At 41.8% G+C, this 18,844-nt stretch overlaps 1 protein-coding gene across 5 annotated transcripts in view; it reads left to right on the forward strand.

The window, feature by feature from the left end:
* The window catches only part of KCNIP4 (potassium voltage-gated channel interacting protein 4), a 384,363-nt gene that overhangs the window by 137,456 nt on the left and 228,063 nt on the right, over nt 1-18,844 (forward strand). The window contains exon 1 of one of the 5 annotated variants that reach the window (XM_072126016.1): nt 15,087-15,470. The exons of the other annotated variants lie outside the window; for them this stretch is intronic. Within the exon in view, the coding sequence (XP_071982117.1) occupies nt 15,371-15,470 (100 nt within the window). The 5' untranslated portion in view covers nt 15,087-15,370. Of the gene's footprint in view, nt 1-15,086; nt 15,471-18,844 lie in introns of those variants that run through there. 5 annotated transcript variants of the gene reach the window in all.

Raw genomic sequence — 18,844 nt, forward strand, 5'->3', positions numbered from 1 at the left:
AGGACCCAAGCCTGTAAAGTTCGGCACATACCTAGGTCCGCTTAACACTACTCACAATAACTGATGCAAATAATTAAAGACCTTACAGACATGTGATCTGGGCCTAAGGTTGGACAATATAATGAAATCTCCTTTTACGCTACTGACACTGTCATAAGCATATTTCTATTTTTTCATCATTGAATTCCAGCAGTCATATACTTTTTAGTCTGATGACTTGTTTTTGCAGGATAAGTTCCACTTTTAAATAGTTTACTTGCTAGGTAGATACAGTGTTATTTATCAATACAGTTTAATTAGTTTGTTAATGGAAATCTACCATCAAAATCAAGCATGATAAACCAGGGGCACTTATGTGTTACCTAAGGCCTCCTTCCTAGATCCACTGGTTTATCCTGCTTGATTTTAATTGAAGGTTTTCATTAAGGAAAGGGGGGAGCAAAATACCCTTACTGTGACTCTAATTTAACCTAAAACTTTTTATTTTTCCATATACAGAGCTGTGTCAGGGCTTGTTTTCTACAATACTTCCCTGTATAAGTATTAAAAAGGGTTTGGCCCATGTGATTTTACTGTCTCGTGTATAATCCTTGAATGTTTATCAAGTGATTCTGCACTCCTGATACTTACTTTTGCACGTATGTGAAGACTCTCCATGTTTCTTTGTTTACATGTCTGAGCTCTGCTGAATAGGAGGGCCTGCATCAAGAAATTGTGACTCGGCCTTCTTGCTCCCTTTTTCCTGTGGAGACATCATGAGGATGTCCTAGAGCAGTGAGAGAGCGAAAGCTAATATCATAGTATATAAGGCTGGAAAAAGATGCAAGTCCATCAAGTCCAACCTGTGTATATATGAAGAGGGCAGCATGGAGAGAACAGAGACATGACTAATGGACCAGATTTACTGAAAAGTGGCCAACCACTTTAATATTCCATGCCTTAATTTGGGAAGCTGGAATAAATTTATATAATTATGTTTTACTATATATTTTTTTTAATCAACAATAAACTTTATTAAAGGGGCCATTGAGGGACAAAGTGTGTTACAAAAGAGGCTGATCAAGCAAAAAAGAGTATAAAAAGTCAAATACATGGTCTTAATATGGACGGTGTTAAGGGCTCTTTCACATAGGCGTTGATGGTCAGCTTAAGTCGCATCCGTTTGTTTTGTGGACCCATACACTTCTATTGCGTTCTTTGATCCGCTTCAACGGAAAAAATAGGACATGCTTCTTAATTTTTTCCAAGGACAATGGTTCAATGAATATACAAGCCTATGTGAAAACGCCCATAGAAATCAATGGCTTTGTGAGGCATCCGTGGACCATGGAAGTGAAAAACATTTGAGGCAGCTGGTTTCTGAGATAAATTTAACAATAGTATAAATAGCTATTCAAAAATCAGTTTACTATAAAACAGAACTAAAACAATCCACCTTCGCCATGCCACAACCTAAGGGTTGACCACTACCAGAAGGACTATTGGTAGAATGTTAGAGAACAGCAGTAAACAGTGACTCAAGCCACCTGTCCCTTAAAGCATGAAATCTTCTTTATTTCTTTCTATGAATAAAGATCCATTGACCTTCCTAATCGAGTCAAGGATGGCGGTGAGTGGGTGGACATCCAGGATCTCACCATAGCCTTTATAAAGCAGGCCCTCTCGACAGTGGATTGAGAATGTTTTGGCCTCACCAGTAGGAGGCACACCTGGGGTCATCCGGAATTGGTCATCGATTAGAAACTTATGGACCTGATCCCCAAATTCCTTAAGCACCCCAACAGATGGAGGAAGGTACCGGTTTAGGCACAAGTCTAGGAAATCAAGTCAAAACGTACTAACCCTAATTGTTGTCGGATATGTTGAAGAATATCCAATTGCGACATATGATCGCCCCAAACCATGGGTCCATAGTTAGGGCATAAAAATAGTGATAAGCTAACAAAGTGGTTGGGACCGCTGACTCTCCTCGTCCATCAGTGGGCCCACTTCAACCTCCCGACAAGACCTCGTCCTGTCAGCCGACAGTAATTCGCTATAGAGACTGGACATAAGACCTTTCCCGGGGACTCCTAGGAGGAGGGGAGTGAGAGGAAAGGAATTGTCCTACAGCTGCTTGCCCACAAACTGCATGTTTATAGCGTGTATGGCAGATGTAAGGCGTTAGGTAATGCATACAGACAGATGCAAGCACGCTGACTGTGCTAATCTTCTTATATTGTTCCATATGGCCTTCTTCCTTCTAAAATTAACTTTTAGAATTATGCTAATGAGTTCTGGGGGGCTCTGTGCTTTAGCGTCACAGGCTGTTACACTGTGCAGGAGCAATTCTCTCCTCCTACTGTGTGAGATTACAGCAGACAGAGGACTTTTGTGTGCCAGAAATTGCACCTATGGTAAGTGGGCACGGAGGGGCATGAAGGGGCAGAGTGAACCAGCATAGGGGTTGCAGTCCCGTATATAATGTGATTCAATGCCAGGCAGGACCTGGCGTAGGACTACCCATTAGTGCAGCCCCCGCCATATATATCAGGAGGCTAAAGCCTTATGTTGTGTTAGATCCAGTTCAAGTCATAGGCTCATGCGCCAGCGTATAATAAATTTCCCCTATATATAACCCAAAATAATTCTATCTCAGCCATATCAATGGAAAAATAAAAAAGTTATGGTTCTTTGAATGTAACAGTAAAATTTTTTTTGTCGCATTCCACTTTTCTTTTGGGGAAAAAAAAATTAAATGAATGTTAATACATATTAATAATCAATTAGGTTAATTAGTAAAATTGTCTCTTCTATTCGTTTGCAGTTTTTCTACAGGGAAAATGAAACAATGCTGATATTATTAATGTGACAGCAGATTATACCTGGCGGAGATGAAGCTGAGCAGTCTTCTTACTGTGTGTTTGTGGCATCAGGTAATGTGTGACAACATGAGATTGTCATCTCCGCATACTTGGTCACACTCCTTAAGATATAATTAACAGCTTCTAGAGTCCTGCTAGGAGAAGCTGTCACTGCTGGGACGATCAGATGGGAGTCGTTGCCGGTGAGGAAATAAATATTTGGTGACCTATTTATATTAAAAGGAGGTGTTAAGTGAGAATGTATAATGGGAATAAAGCAGCAGTGAATTGGTGTTTCGCCCATGGGATCTGTGCCATCACATCTCCTTATTCTGCAGGGACCATGGCATCATAATGTTGTCAATGATATTGTAACTGACATACTGGGATAGCAAAAGAATTATAGCTCGAGGCATGTACAGAGATGGTCATACTAGGTGGGATGAATGGGTAGCAGTTCGAAGCGAGGACATAATGTATAAAAGTTTACATTGAAAAGAGACGTTGTGTGAACAAGACACCTTCTGTCCATAGGAGCTAATAGAAACTATGAAACGTTATTGAGGTCCACCACTTTTAGTGATGAGACCATTTGCAACACCCTTGCCAATGTATAGGCATGGGGGTAGTAGTGAATAAAGCCCTTTATCTGTCCGGATCCATCCGGTGAGCCTGCGCAACTCACCCAACTGGAAAGGCAATAGTTAAATGGGTGTAAGATGTTATCCAATTATGTGGCTGTATTGTAAACTGTAGTGTGATTGGAGAGGTGCTACCACCTGACCAGGGGGACCACCACATGGTCCAGTCCAGACCTCATGGTCTCTTAGCACATGGTCAGAGTGAAGAGAGAGTCAGTGTTCAGCACACCATCAGTGCTGTCACATAAACCAATCCTAGGAACTGAGTCAGAAGACTCTAATCCAGAGTTGCAGCTTCCACAGTTTGGACACAGCTCCACCTCCACTATCTCAGCCTTCATATACCATCAAGCTGGTGCCTTATCCTGCTGACCACTCTCCACAACCACTCCAGTACCAGATTCCGAATCTGCTGTTAGACCGTTTAGGCCTGTTGCCTGCTACTGTTGTTCTATAAAGAACTGTGAATTGATTCATTACCCAGGGACCTTTCTTACAGACATTCAGGGGTTGCCCCAGGTAGAAACAGTACCATAGCTCCCAACTGTCCCGGATTTGCTGGGACAGTCCCGTTTTTTCTACCTCTGCCCCGCCTCACAGGCAGCTGCGAGATTTTCCCGGATATTCCCTCCAGGTCCCACAGTGGCTGGGGTTGTCCTGGCTCTGAGTCCTGCAAACTGTACCCCATGCATGTATCTGACCACATGAAGTCACAGCAGCCTCCATTGACTTTTACTCCTCTCCATCCTCCATGGAGGCTGCTGTGATTTCATGTAATCACATACATGGTGTACAGTTTGCTATTGTTAGAAGGCTGAGGGACCTGCGATAATGTCACTGGTCACATGTCATGAATGTAACACAAGGCACGGGTCGCACTTTCGTCGGATTTTTTACATTTTCAAGATTTGCGCCGCTGTGACAGGTATTTAACTGGGGATTGTGTCGCATGCAATCGGATTGTGGCGCAATTGCTCTGGCTTTTATGCGACAGAAATCGGGGGGCGGGCCGTTGGACGATCCGACTGATTCGGACTGAGCGCATGATTTTATATTCAAATTGGGTCGCATCCAATGCACTTACATACTCCAGGAAGAAGATGGAGAACTCAGCGGACCTGAGCGTGTAAGCGACACATGCAGGAAATCAGTCGCACGAACTTCAGGTGAACTCCGTTGGCCGGGTAAGTAAATGTGCCCCAATATTTCCCATCTTTACATAGAGCTTTATATGTCTGTAGTGGAATATTAACAGACAGTCCCTAAGTACAAGGAGGCAGAGCAGTCATTTGATGAGACACAGAGCTGTCAGTCAGAATAATGGGGTGTGGCTCACTGGTATCTCTGACTCTTCCCCTCTCTCAGGTTGACAGAGATGAGTCAGAAAAGCTAATTTGCATATCAGAAAAATGGCTGTAATTAAGGTACGGTGCACCACTGGCAGCTAATTTTAGGTGATATAGAGAGGACTTGTAACCCTTTCAAACTGTTTTTATCCCGAGAAGGGTAAAAAAAAACTACAAGGCTGAGGCCAATTGACCCAAGCAAGATTAAAATTATAATTAATAATAACTAAACCAATATTTTTTTGCTCATTTATTAAACAAGGAAACCTGAAATATGACATGGTCATAAGTATTGAGACCATTTGCTGTGACATTCATATTTAGCATGCATGCTGTCCATTTCCTTCTGATCCTCCATGAGATGGTTCTTTTCTGTTTTGCAGTTCAGATGTGTTGAATTAAACTGATTGGACTTGATTAGGAAAGACACACAACTGTCTATATAAGACCTCACAGCCAACAGTGCATGTCAGAGCACATGAGAATCATGAGGTCTAAGTAACTGCCCAAGGAGCTCACAGACAAAATTGTGGCAAGGCACAGATCTGGCCAAGGTTACAAAAGAATTTCAGCAGCACTCAAAGCTCCTGAGAGTCCACTGGTCTCCATAAATCTTGAATGGAAGAAGTTTGGGACGGATGCAGTAGAGAAAGGAGAAAGTTCCACAAAGTCAACTATCATTGCAGCCTCCACCTATCAGGATTTTATGTGCTGAAGGAAGCACAACATATGAAAGCCACATACAATTTGCAAAAAAAAACACACTAAGAACTCTCAGAGGAATAAGATTCTCTGGTCTGATGAGATGAAGACTGAGCTGTAGGTGTTAATTCTAAGTGGTGTGTGTGGAGAAAACCAGGCGCTGCTCATCAACTGCCAAATACAATCCCAACAGTGACACATGGTGGAGGCAGCATCATGCTATGGGGGCAGGGACAAGACCACTGGTTGTAATTGAAGGAAAGATGAATGTGGATGAGTACAGAGATATCCTGGATGAAAACCTCTTCCAGAGCTCTGGACCTCAGGCTGGGCAGAAGGTTCACCTTCCAACAAGACAAGGACCCTAAGCACACAGCTAAACTAACAAAGCTTCAAAAAAACTCTGTGACTATTCCTCAGGCCCAGCCAGAGCCCAGACCTAAACCCAATTGAGCGTCTCTGGGGAGACTAGAAAGTGGCTTTCACCAACGTCACCATCCAACCTGAGGGACTGGAGAGGATCTGCAAGGAAGAGGCAGATGATCCCCAAATCCAGGTGTGAAAAACTTGTTGCATCATTTCCAAGAAGACTCCTGGCTGTACCAGCTCCAAAGCTGCTTCTACTCAATACTGAGCAAATATGACCATGTGATATTTCTGCGGTTGCTGCTTTTAGTGATTCATATCGCTCCCAATATTGCAGGTCATAGCTACACTGCTCACTACTGCAGTATAATGTAGTGTAATGCAGTGTAATGTCCCCTATGCTGACGTTTCTGAGGATGTGAGTAAGAGAATAGGATTGTCTCTTCTCTATGTGCTATGTGTGAGAGACATCACGGCATTCTCCACTCAACAGGTCATGAAAAACTTTGAGACTGCAGATGATCGTGTGACAATGGACAGATTTGTATCCACTGAAAGCAGACAATGACATATCACATTGACTGACAGTAAGCAGAGGTCAAGAAAACCAGGATGAATTTATAAGTATGTTGGAAAATTGTATAACATTTCATTATAAAACAATAACATGAAGTCATCCACTCTTTGTGTCAGGAGATGCATGTGCATAATGGAACATCAGGCCATTGTCCAGCAGCCAGTGAATCGAAGAAAAGCCACGCACAATACTCACTTAGCCTGCATTCACACACATGTATGGGGGACGTATATACGTCCCCCATACACTTCAATGGGCTCACAGCGCCCTACGGGAGCGGTAAGGTACCGCTCCGTAGCCCGGGAAAAGATAGGACATGTCCTATCTTTTCCCGTATTACGGCGCCGCGGCCATATATCGCTATGGAGAGGGGCGGGGGTGAGCGGCGCTCACCTCGTCCTCCTCTCCCCGCACTGCCGTGTGTCCGCCATGCTACAGTGCGGTGGGCACACTGCAGTGTGCATGTAGCCTTAGTTTTGGACAGCTGCCCTGGCACCACCACATTGCTATAGTTGCACTGGCAACTATTGTCAGATTATGAGGGAGACTATGCCTTTACTGCTGAATTTAAAGGAAACCTACCACCAGGTATCTACCTATTAAGATAGATCTGATGGTAGGTTCCCAGTAACGTCCGAAACCCTAAACTACCCTTCTCAAACCCTAAAATGTTTTCTAACTAGTATGCTAATTTTCCAGAGAGGCTCCTGGGGCATAGAGTAGCCTCTCCGGGGAGGGGGAGCAAAGGCTACTTCACTCCCCAGTAGATAAACTGTAGATCAGGTTAGAAACCATTAAAGGGTAGGGAAGTATAGTTTAGAGCAGTGATGGCTAACCTATGGCACTGGTGCCAGAGGTGGCACTCGGAGCCCTTTCTGTGGGCACCCAGGCCATCACCAGAGATGACTCCAGGTATCTTCCTGCAGTCCCAGACAGCCCAGGACTTGCTGTGCACAGAGCTATTTTAAAGTGACAGCTCTACCTGGGATTATTTTCTGCTATATTGGTGCCTCAGGGTGCTTGAAAACTGTGACAGAGAAGGGAGTATAAATCACAAATTAAATTTCTTAGTTGGCACTTTGCGATAAAGAAGTGGGTCTTTGTTGAAGTTTGGGCACTCGGTCTCTAAAAGGTTCACCATCACTGGTTTAGAGTATATGATGTTACTGGGAACCTACCATAAGATCTACCTTAATATGTAGATTCCTGATGGAAAGTATTATTTAAAAGTATATACAGTAAAGATCTTCTAGTATGTCCTATCTACAGAGAGCTGCTATCACATGCCTCCCCCTCCAGAATTGCTAAGTAATAGCAATGTTGTCTGATATGACATGACCTATTGATTCTTTAAAAATATATAATTGGTTTTAAAGAGGACCTTTCATCAGACATGTGCTGATGAACATAACATGACATAGGGGCTTCTTCACAGTATCTTTTTAGCCCCAATGGTTGTTGAGATATCTGACAATAGTAATCCTCTCCACTGTCAGAGAGGAGGATTACAATGGTCACACACTAGGGTCTACAAGGGAAATTAAAGGTGTCCCACCAGCCCCTGGTAAAATTATCAGCACATGTGTGAGGGGGTCAAAGGTCCTCTTTAAAAATGGATAGAAATTGAACCTAACTCAAATCTATAATGCAGGATTAAAAAGATAAAATCTGTGTTCAACATTAATTTACTTGCTTATCGTATATTCAATTTATTTTAATACATTTAATTAAATATTTTATTTTAATATGAGATAGTTGACATCTCCTTCCTCTGAGTAGTGGGCAGATCAGGGGACTGTAGATAAATTCCCATTCATTGGTATGTAAGCTGTGAGCTGCTGTGACTTGGCTTGGCCACTACATCAAAAATGGTATTGTCTACTTGTCTAAACCTTCTCCCTATTAAATTCTCTATTCATCCGATAATGAGAACGGGTTATCTGTAGGTGGTGTGGAAACTGATACATTACTGATGATCTATCCATTGGTCATCAATATTTTTATGGCTGGGAAAGCCAAAAAGAGAACTATCCGAGAAGTATGGATTCAATCAATTCCCTGTTCCCACTCTGTGCAAAAACGGACAGAAGGCGAGCGATAACTTATGTAGTCCCGGCAGGTGGCCTCCTGAAGATGTATTCAGACGCTGCAGGGAGCCGGTACATTGTCTGATCTAAGCGGTCAGTCACATTCTGTACTTTATTGTTTTAATTTTTCGTTTTTACAAAAAGTTCTGAACAAGTTCATTTGGAAGAGTGGCTACTCCGACAAAAAAAGGGTTAAATGCTAATTTTGTTAATGTAATTCTCTCATCATTTTTTAGATTTTGAAGGTGCACTGGCCCGAGGCAGTACACTCTGTACTTGTAGACTGTGGAGGTTCTTGCAGACTCGCGCATTATCTTTGTCTTTTCAGGCGCTGGCAGAATACCAAGACTATAGTGACAAAGGAGCTTTCTGACAACTCCAGAGTGTGAATCTTACATGAGGATGTCAGGAGGATTTTAGATCATGTCATCACAGATTGCAGAGAATTTTGTATTAGCACAAAATTGTACAACTTTATTTTGAAGAAGACCTGTCACCAGAATGTATCCACCCTGACTAACAAAGGGTTACAAGTGCTTTCCATGTCACCTAAAATTTGCTGCCAGTAATGCACTGTACCTAAACTACAGCCATTTTTCTGTTATGCAAATTAGCTTTCCTGACTCATGTCTCCTGGCTTTGACTCTTCTCCTCTTCCAGGGTGTCAGTGAACCACGCCCCCTTATTTTGACTGACAACTCTGTGTCTCTTCAAATCACTGCCCTGCCACGTTGTACGTGTACTCACCTACAGACAAATAAACCTCTATTTACTTATAGGAAATATTGTTTACACTTTTTTACACAGCGCCTTGTGTGACATTCATGTCATGTGACCAGAGTGACATGATCTTAGGCCATTTAGCCTCTTAACATTAGCAAACTGTACCCCATGTATGTATCTGATGACATGAAATCACAGCAGTCTCCATGCTGGATGGGAAGTTCATGGAGACATGCAGTCATGTCATGTGATCAGATGACATCACCCTGGTCACATGACATGACTGCACAGATAAATAGATGGGAGGGGCCGAACGAGCAAGACACACCCGCTCTGATGCCAGGTGATTTACAGGGATGTGAGGGAAAAAAAATTAAATAAAAGAAGGGTGTGAGTTGGTTAATAGGGCTCTGTAGGAACTTGTCGCTAGCTGTATAGGTGGTGACAGGTTCCCTTTAAATATATGTTCTAGGAGTAGTGTTGTTTTTTGCCAAAATGCAATGTACACTGTAAGCTTACCTGCTTATTAACCTCTTAATGCACCTTGATGTACTTGTATGTCATGATGCCAGTAAGAATGTATGGAGCTGATTCCTCTCCTTACAAGGCGGATGTATGCTGTATAACAATACAGATAACTGTTGTGATCTGTGCTGGCACTAATCATTACAGCTATCCCATTAGGTGCCACTGTCCAACCCGATTGTGGTACCAAACAGCATCAATTAGTGTCCCCTCTGATGTCATCTGTGGGGAGCCAATTGGTTGTTATGACAGCTGTAAACCTTTCAGAGGCTCCCAACTCTGTCATTTAACATTTTCTATGACAGCCTGCCTTAGGTATTATATATTGCGTATATTCTGTTTTTTCTAAACATAGTTTCCCTCAGGCAGGCTATAATAAGAAAGCAGTATATTCACAATAAAGACTATTCCGAACCTCTAAGGTTCACACACCCTTGGAGACCTGTAAAACCAAACACTTAAATGCATACATCAATGAACAAATAAAATCATAAAAGTGTCTCCAATTGCATAAACTATAAAAATATTGAATTAGTTTGAGGTACTATCATAGTATCATAGTTTAGTATCATAGTTTATACGGTTGAAAAAAGACACATGTCCATCAAGTTCAACCAAAGAAGGGAAGGGATTGGATGAGGAAGGGATTTAGGGGAAAAAATTCTATATAACATAACCATCAATGTAATTTAGGTGTAAAAAGGCATCTAGACCCTTCTTGAAGCTCTCTGCTGTCCCTGCTGTGACCAGCGCCTGAGGCAGGCTATTCCACAGATTGACAGTTCTCATAGTAAAAAAGCCCTGTCTCCTCTGGTGATTAAACCTTGATTTCTCCAGACGGAGACAGTGCCCCCTCGTCTTTTGATTTGATATAACAGAGGAAAAATATATTTCAGCCCGGCAGCTCCCATCTCTGTTGCTGTGTAGCGGACAATTTTCGCTTGCTACGGCCTCTGGCTGTTAGGCTATTGGGACTGTATGGCTGTTGACTTGATGTCACTGACAGCGGCCAGCAGTGGTGCTGAACAGGAAAGAAAAAAAAAGACAAAAAATCCCATTTAACGAAAATGATGTTGCATGACTAATAGAGGTAGTGGCGGATTAAACTTCCCTGGTCCCTGGGCTGTATGAATAATATAGTCCTACAAGTCTGGAGTCACTTACTACATATGGCACTAGAATCAGCTTCTTGGGGAATGGAGAATGCTTTCTTTTTTTTTTTTTGCCTTCTTTCAATTAGCACTTTTAGGACAATTCTAGGACCTACAAAGGTCCTGAAATGGCTATTGTGTACATTTGTATTGGCAGCTGTACGAATAATTTATAGGTGAAGGTCCTTCTCAGTATAAAATTTGGTGCCTGTATTAAAATCCACTTATTAGAGGGTTCACTCGTCCAGTTAAATAAAAATCAGTTCTTGCCCTGCTTGTCAGGGAAGGAGCAGAGCCTCTGTAGCATGTTGGTGGTGATTTATCTTTTTGTGAGCCTCTTTTTTTTGCACCTGATTTTTTTTTCAAATTAAGTTTTTTTGCGCCTTATTAGGTGAAAATTTTAAAAACCACAGAAACAAGACAGGAAGTATGCAAGAACTATGAAAGTTTTTATTAAGTCAAAAAATATACATAAAAACAATTAAAAAGCACTACATGTGCTAAAGTCCAGCAACCATCCATGGGCTCAATGCAGAAAAGTAGACAAATATGGTATACATTCCAGGATGTAAAACCTGGTATGGCTCAAAACCACCAACAATTAGGTACTACCATATTCAAAGTGCAGAGTATGGGATACAATATAGATTTAAGTAGTTTGACCATAAAGAAGACAAAAAGAATAATTACCTAAAGTGCATAGTGCAAACAGGGAAGGAGCTGGAGAAAGGATTCCCCATGCATATCGCCCGTCCAAACAGGCTTCCTCAGGGGTAAGTGTGAGTAATACACAGATGCAGTATATATAGGAGAGACCCACCTCCAGGTCCAGCCCCCCCGTGATCATGCATGCCTCCCGGATCAGCTGTCGGCGTGCGTTCCAGCTGCTGGAAGTCGTGTTCCAACTACCGGAAGTCGCGGGGCGCGCATGCGCAATGCCAAGTATTTGTTCTAAATAGAGCGTACAGGAGACAAGTACATATTGTGAACCAGACTGTAAGTATCCGATGTATAACATCAGAGCGCATACTTATACAGGTGCCAGATGTGTCCATTCCTAAATAAAGGAATATGTACAGATTGGTAAATAGCCCCTATAACATCAGTCGCGGCATAGAGGACAAAAGACATCAACTTGCAAAGAGGAAATTTTTTTTCGGCGCATCGGTAGTTGGCGAATATGCCAAAGTATAAACGCAATGACGGATATCAACTATAGGTCAGACTATAAGTATAAAGTATAGGATACAAATGCATGACTACTGGTTTATATAGGAATTTCATGTAGGCATGCCATGGTGCAAAAATATGTACAAAAGGGTGCGTAGCCTCCACAGCATCAATCGCGGCACAAAGAGTAAGAAGTGCCAACTTACAGGAATAGATTATTCTTTGGCGCAAAAGTAGTAGGAGGACCAAAATACAGAAAGGTAAGCATATATACAAGGTGAAGACAATATAGGTATTGTGAAGAAGGTTTCTTTGTAGAAATAATGGTAGAGAATATTATAAAGTATTGTGTGAGCATAAACTGTGCGTAAAAAGACATAATAAGTATTATTATGACATTATGAAAGCCAACTATTGTGAACAGCGATAAAGATGGTGGATTGGATGAGCAAAATAGGATCTACTCCAATCTAAGGGAGATGAAAGAGTGTGAGGTACTAAGCCTCGAGAGATATACCTTAACCTATGCGCCCTACTCGCTGCGCAAGATGCTATTGTAGCAGGCTCCTACTTCCGGTAGTTGGAACGCGACTTCCGGCAGCTTGAACGCACGCCGACAGCTGGTCCGGGAGGCATGCATGATCACGGGGGGCGGGGGGGGGGGGGCTTGGATCTGGAGGTGGGTCTCTCCTATATATACTGGATCTGTGTATTACTCACACTTACCCCTGAGGAAGCCTGCTTGGACGGGCGATACGCGTGGGGAATCCTTTCTCCAGCTCCTTCCCTGTTTGCACTTTTTGTCTTCTTTATGGTCAAACTACTTAAATCTATATTGTATCCCATACTCTGCACTTTGAATATGGTAGCACCTAATTGTTGGTGGTTTTGAGCCATACCAGGTTTTACATCCTGGAATGTATACCATATTTGTCTACTTTTCTGCATTGAGCCCAGGGATGGTTGCTGGACTTTAGCACATGTAGTGCTTTTTAATTGTTTTTATGTATATTTTTTGACTTAATAAAAACTTTCATAATGCTTGCATACATCCTGTCTTGTTTCTGTGGTTTATAACTTATACCTTGGGATGTTTATATGGAAACTGCTACACTGCAAACTCTGGCGAACTACTGGAAAAAGGCACAAAAAAATTGTGCAAATACCCCAATGTGCTAAATGACCCCCGTTGTGGATAGCTAAGAAGACTTCTTTTACAAAGGTAGGCTCGATATTGGAGGTTGATGATGATATGATTCTGTCCCCAGCAGCTCTGATACATACTGACATTGATTGACATTGGGGTGTTGCCACCCCTCCTTGCCTCTACACAGTCTGATAGTGGCTGCACTGATTGGAAAGTGTTAACCCAACTGGCAGTAGTGGATTTTAATATAGGCAGTTTTGCTGGTTGCTCGGGGCCCAAGCCCTCTAGGGGGCCCATGGCAACTCAAACCACCCAACAAATATTATACTGAGAAGGACCTTGACCAATGAAATCTTTGTAAACCTTCTATCAATACACAGGCACGCAAGAGCCATTTCAGGACCTTTGTAGGTCCTGACACCACAGATTGAAAGCAGACAGAAGGGACACCCAAGAAGCTGATTCTAGTCCCATATGTAGGAAGTGAATTCCAGACTTGTAGGAGCTATAATATACCATACAGCCCATGGCCCATGGCAGGCTTAGGCCACATTTAGACGGCTCTCGGCCAAGCACAGGGTCGAGAGGAAGAGGGGGCAGGGTGAGCGCTCTCCACCCTTCCTCCCTCCATAGGCAGACAAGCAGCCGCCCAACTTGGTCATGTAGGAGTGATGCACCGTGATCCTTAAAGGTCTTTTGGGGTCGTGATCTGGTGGAAAACCACAAGATCTCTGCTTCCAAACCAAAAACTAATGTGCCCCTCCCAACAAATAACTATTAGGCTGGAGACCTTGGAGGTGGCCTTGGAGAATTTTTATTGCAAGCAAAAAAAATGTTGCAGTTTTTGAACCCAGGTTTTATTCATACAAGAATAACAGAAGAACAGCACTATGTCAAGTTTGGAGGAACTAGACAGAATCTTCAGGGGTTGGGCAGCTTTAACTTTGTGTATTCCCTTGAATGACTTATAGCAGTGGTGGCGAACCTATGGCACGGGTGCCAGAGGTGGCACTCAGAGCCCTTTCTGTGGGCACCCGGGCCATCACCCCAGCACACCAGACAGGACTCAAAGAATCTTCCTGCAGTTCCAAGAAACTTAAAAGATGCTGCTTTCAGTCATATTTTGATACTCAATTCTCTACTTGGGACTGTAGGAAGAGAAAGAATTAGACAGGGTGGAATTATCTTTGGAGGACCTCCTGCTGGCCCCACAATTCTCTGTGTACAGAGGGAAACTGGAAAGAAGCTAAAATGATGAAAATTTTCCATCTTTCTACTGTGTTGGTGTCCTCAGGAGGCCAATATGATTGAAAGTTGTTGAACAGGGAGCAACAAGTTACTGCTTTAATTTTTGTTTGGCACCTTGCGATAAATAAGCGGGGTTTTGGGTTGCAGTTTGACCTCTAAAAGGTTCGCCATCACTGACTTATAGGATGTATTTGTGGGTACCCAGAAGTAGACCCTAGGCCACCCCCTCTAGTACATAACTTGCTGTATTATTTCTGTATCCCCTCCATCACGCCTGGCAGAGCTCAGAGTTCAGTTTTGACATCCGGCATCCAAGGTCACCGGGTCTACAAGGATCTCTCAATGTCATAGTTAGTCGGAGCACTCAACCTTTATGACTCTACACCGAGCATTACCTAAAGGTATCAAACCTAGATTTACTTTCCAATGTTACATGTGGTTACCAAGGGAACTGCCAATCCACAACATCTCCAACCATAAAACATGGGAATGAAGAAAAGACAGAAAAAAAATCCCAGGTGTTTTGCCGTCAGTTTGTCCACATCACTTTTTAGCAGGGAGGTTTTCTGGTGTGACCTCCTGGGTCCTTGGGTGATGGTCACTCTCCGTCTCCCTTGTGATAAGAAGCGTACGGGTAAATCCTGACAGGCCTGAGTTTCTCCGTCTGCCACTTCTGGCCTCTGCGAGCGTAGACAGGAGGCAGTGTGTGCACACAGACACGCGCTCCCTCATTCTCTCCCTCTCCCTGACTGCCACTAGTCCTCCTAATGTAGTTTCATGGCTTGACAAAGCAGAGCAGAGGCGTGAACGAGCTGGCTGTGGTCAGACCATGACCTAGCTCGCCATGAACTTGGAAGGTCTTGAAATGATAGCCGTACTAATCGTCATTGTTCTCTTTGTGAAATTATTGGAACAGTTTGGGCTGATTGATGCAGGGATAGAAGGTAAGGGAGACGCTTCTTCTCTAACTTTCTCCGTGCTTTGTGCTGTCGTGATGCTCGTCTCTTATCAACTTCACAAAGTTTTTTTTTTTCTTGTAGTTGTGTGTGTTATGTTCTTTTATGCTTTTTCTAATGTAGATGAAGTGCAGTTCATTTTCCCAGGTGTAGCAGGGCTGAGTTTGTCTTATGGCACTTATCATAGTAGGGAACTTTTAATACATCGAGGAGCTGTCACCATATATAAGGGGGTTGAGTAGTATAGTGTGACTTATTCAGCTCTGTCTCATATGTATTTAACTATACACCCCTATCACATAGGAAGCGGAACATTTTCAAAACAAAATGAGTTACGCTAGAAAGATACGGATGGATAGATAAATAGATGGATAGATACGGAAAGATAGATATGAATAGATAGAATTTAGATAAATAGATAGAGATGGGCAGATAGATAGGTCGATAGAGAGAAAGATAGATATATATATAGGAGAAGGAGATAGATAGAAGATAGATAGATGGATAGATAGATAGATAGATAGATAGATAGATAGATAGATAGATAGGAGATAGATAGATAGATATGATATAGATAGATAGATAGATAGATAGATAGATAGATAGAAGATATATAGTTAGTTATATAGAATACATATAGATTGTTTTATCTGTAATATATCTCTGATGATACAAAGATATGGAGTTAGATAGATAAAAATGTATTCACTTTTTTCACTTAAGTGGATGTGCTGCCTTCCTTTATGGACTTTTAGATAGATAGATATGAGATAGATAGATAGGAGATAGATATGAGATAGATAGATAGATATGAGATAGATAGATAGATAGGAGATAGATATGAGATAGATAGATAGGAGATAGATAGATAGATAGATAGATAGATATGGGTTAGATAGATAGGAGATAGATAGATAGATATGAGATAGATAGATAGGAGATAGATAGATAGATAGATAGATAGATAGATAGATATGGGATAGATAGATAGGAGATAGATAGATAGATAGATAGGAGATAGATAGATAGATAGATAGATAGATAGATATGGGATAGATAGATAGGAGATAGATAGATAGATAGATAGATATGGGATAGATAGATAGATAGGAGATAGATAGATAGATAGATAGATAGATAGATAGATAGATAGATAGGAGATAGATAGATAGATAGATAGATAGATAGGAGATAGATAGATAGATAGATAGATAGATAGATAGATAGATAGATATGGGATAGATAGATATGAGATAGATAGATAGATAGATAGATAGATAGATAGATAGATAGATAGATATGGCTATGAGATAGATAGGACACATGTAGTTTACAGTTTTTATATATATACATACCGAAGGACATTTTATGCACTGTATGGATGTGTGTGTGTGTGTGTGTATATATATATATATATAAATCTAATAAATGTGATTGAAATTATTGAGGGATGCAGTTGTTTCATTTATTGAAATCTCTTTGGGGCAGATTAATCAGCTAATAATGCATTGAGAAGTGGTCCAGGGGGTGAGGCCTTATCAAACAAAAAAGGTGGCAAGTATATAGAGTATATGTAACAGAAAATCTGTTTTGCTTTAACGTCTGCTCAAAGAGGTGTTTTTTTTAAATAAGTTTCACTGTATGTATCTGAAGACATCAGCTGTGCCTGTACATGAAGCATCTTTAGGTCTAAGGGAACATCCACATGAGTGGAATCCATGATCCTCCATTGTATGAACACTGATGTAGCAGTGTTGAGTTTATCATGCTGTTACTTTTGATTATGTCCACTATTCTTATCACCATCCAGCACTGCTACATCTACCCAATTAGGATTTGCCGATTCTGTCCTGTATCTGTGTTTTGACTGTGTTCCTCTTCCAGATTAGAAAATTCATCATGTGGAGCTGTAGTTTGGTAAATGCCAGGGGCAGCAGTGCCAGTGTAATGTCTGTGTAAGATAAAAGCGCTTCTGTCCTTCATTAGTTGGCGGAGTTTGCTGTGTGATCACGAAACGTTTTATCAGCCGCGTTGCTTCATTACGGCTTCTCTTTGAACAATACCTGTGGAGGTCGTGTCATCGGTGGCGCACGTCTGCACGCCGTTACAGTGGTCGTGCCCACAGTGTGTCCCTGCAATTTTATGCTTCAGGGGACATTTATTTTTATCTCCTTTTTTTTCTTATGGACTTCGTTTATAAGGAACAATAATTACTGGGAACTCAAATAATTTGTCTTTACAAACAGATTAACGGGTAATGAACGAGTTAACCAGTCAGAGATGTTTAAAGTATTTGTTGCGGTTTGGACATCATGTCAAGAAGATTTGTTAAAATTTGTGTGTACTTTCCTATAGACATGTGTTGGACTTTTTGTTTGTTATTCCTCTTGGAAATGTATTCATTACCAGTAGGACAGTGTGTAAATCTGCCCCATGATCCCTTCTTTAGGCTCTGGGGCAGTTGGTCAGTATGAGGTCCAGTTGTTGGACCCTCACTAGCTAAAACACCTTCAAAAACCATGTATATGTCATTACCCATGGACGATCACGTGATCAATGCGGACTAGATCTTTGCTTGTTACATCCTTGATGTTGGTCAATGGTTTGGTAATATCTGATGGTTAAGTAATCTGATTTACACAAAACACTATGGGGGAGATTTACTTACCCGGCCGTTGGAGATCCCCGAAAGTGCATTGTCCAACTCCAATGTACTGTGCCGCGATACACTAAGATCGTGGTCCGCCGGAGTTCACCTTCTTCTTCCTGGTGCATGTAGGTGCATTGGATGCGACACAATTTGAATCTTAAATCCTGCGCTCAGTCCGAATCAGTAGAATCGTCCGAAGGCCCGCCCACTGATTTATGTTGCATGAAAGCCGGCGCAGCCGCGCCACAATCCGATTGCGTGCAACACATTCCCCTTCATTGTAACAGTGGCACAAATCCCAGAAAATGACGGGAAGTCCGAAGGATCACCTAAGTTATGGAGATGGTATCTGTCAGCTGATCCCCTATGGCAAACAGCAGAATTGTGATTGCAGTTCTGAAGTCTAAAACTTCACACAGTTTAGGAGCAGTACAAGATAAGTTTGTCAAAGATTTTACAAAATTGCTTAGATCTTTTGAAATATTATGAGTTAGCATTGGTTCTGCTGAGTCACTTTCTGTTTTGTCTGATTTGGTCAGTGTTTCTTCTTCCGGCAAGTTGGTGGGTGCTGAGAGCAGATTATGGGAGGTGTTAATGCATACACTGGGTGTAGTAATTTAATCATAGAAATGGAAACTCAGATAATGAATGGCTGAAAAAGCTTCTGCCCTATGTGATTATATCATAACCGCTCCATTATGTTATAGATAAC

This window comes from Engystomops pustulosus, chromosome 1 (genome assembly GCF_040894005.1).
Source record: "Engystomops pustulosus chromosome 1, aEngPut4.maternal, whole genome shotgun sequence".
NCBI lineage: Eukaryota > Metazoa > Chordata > Amphibia > Anura > Leptodactylidae > Engystomops > Engystomops pustulosus.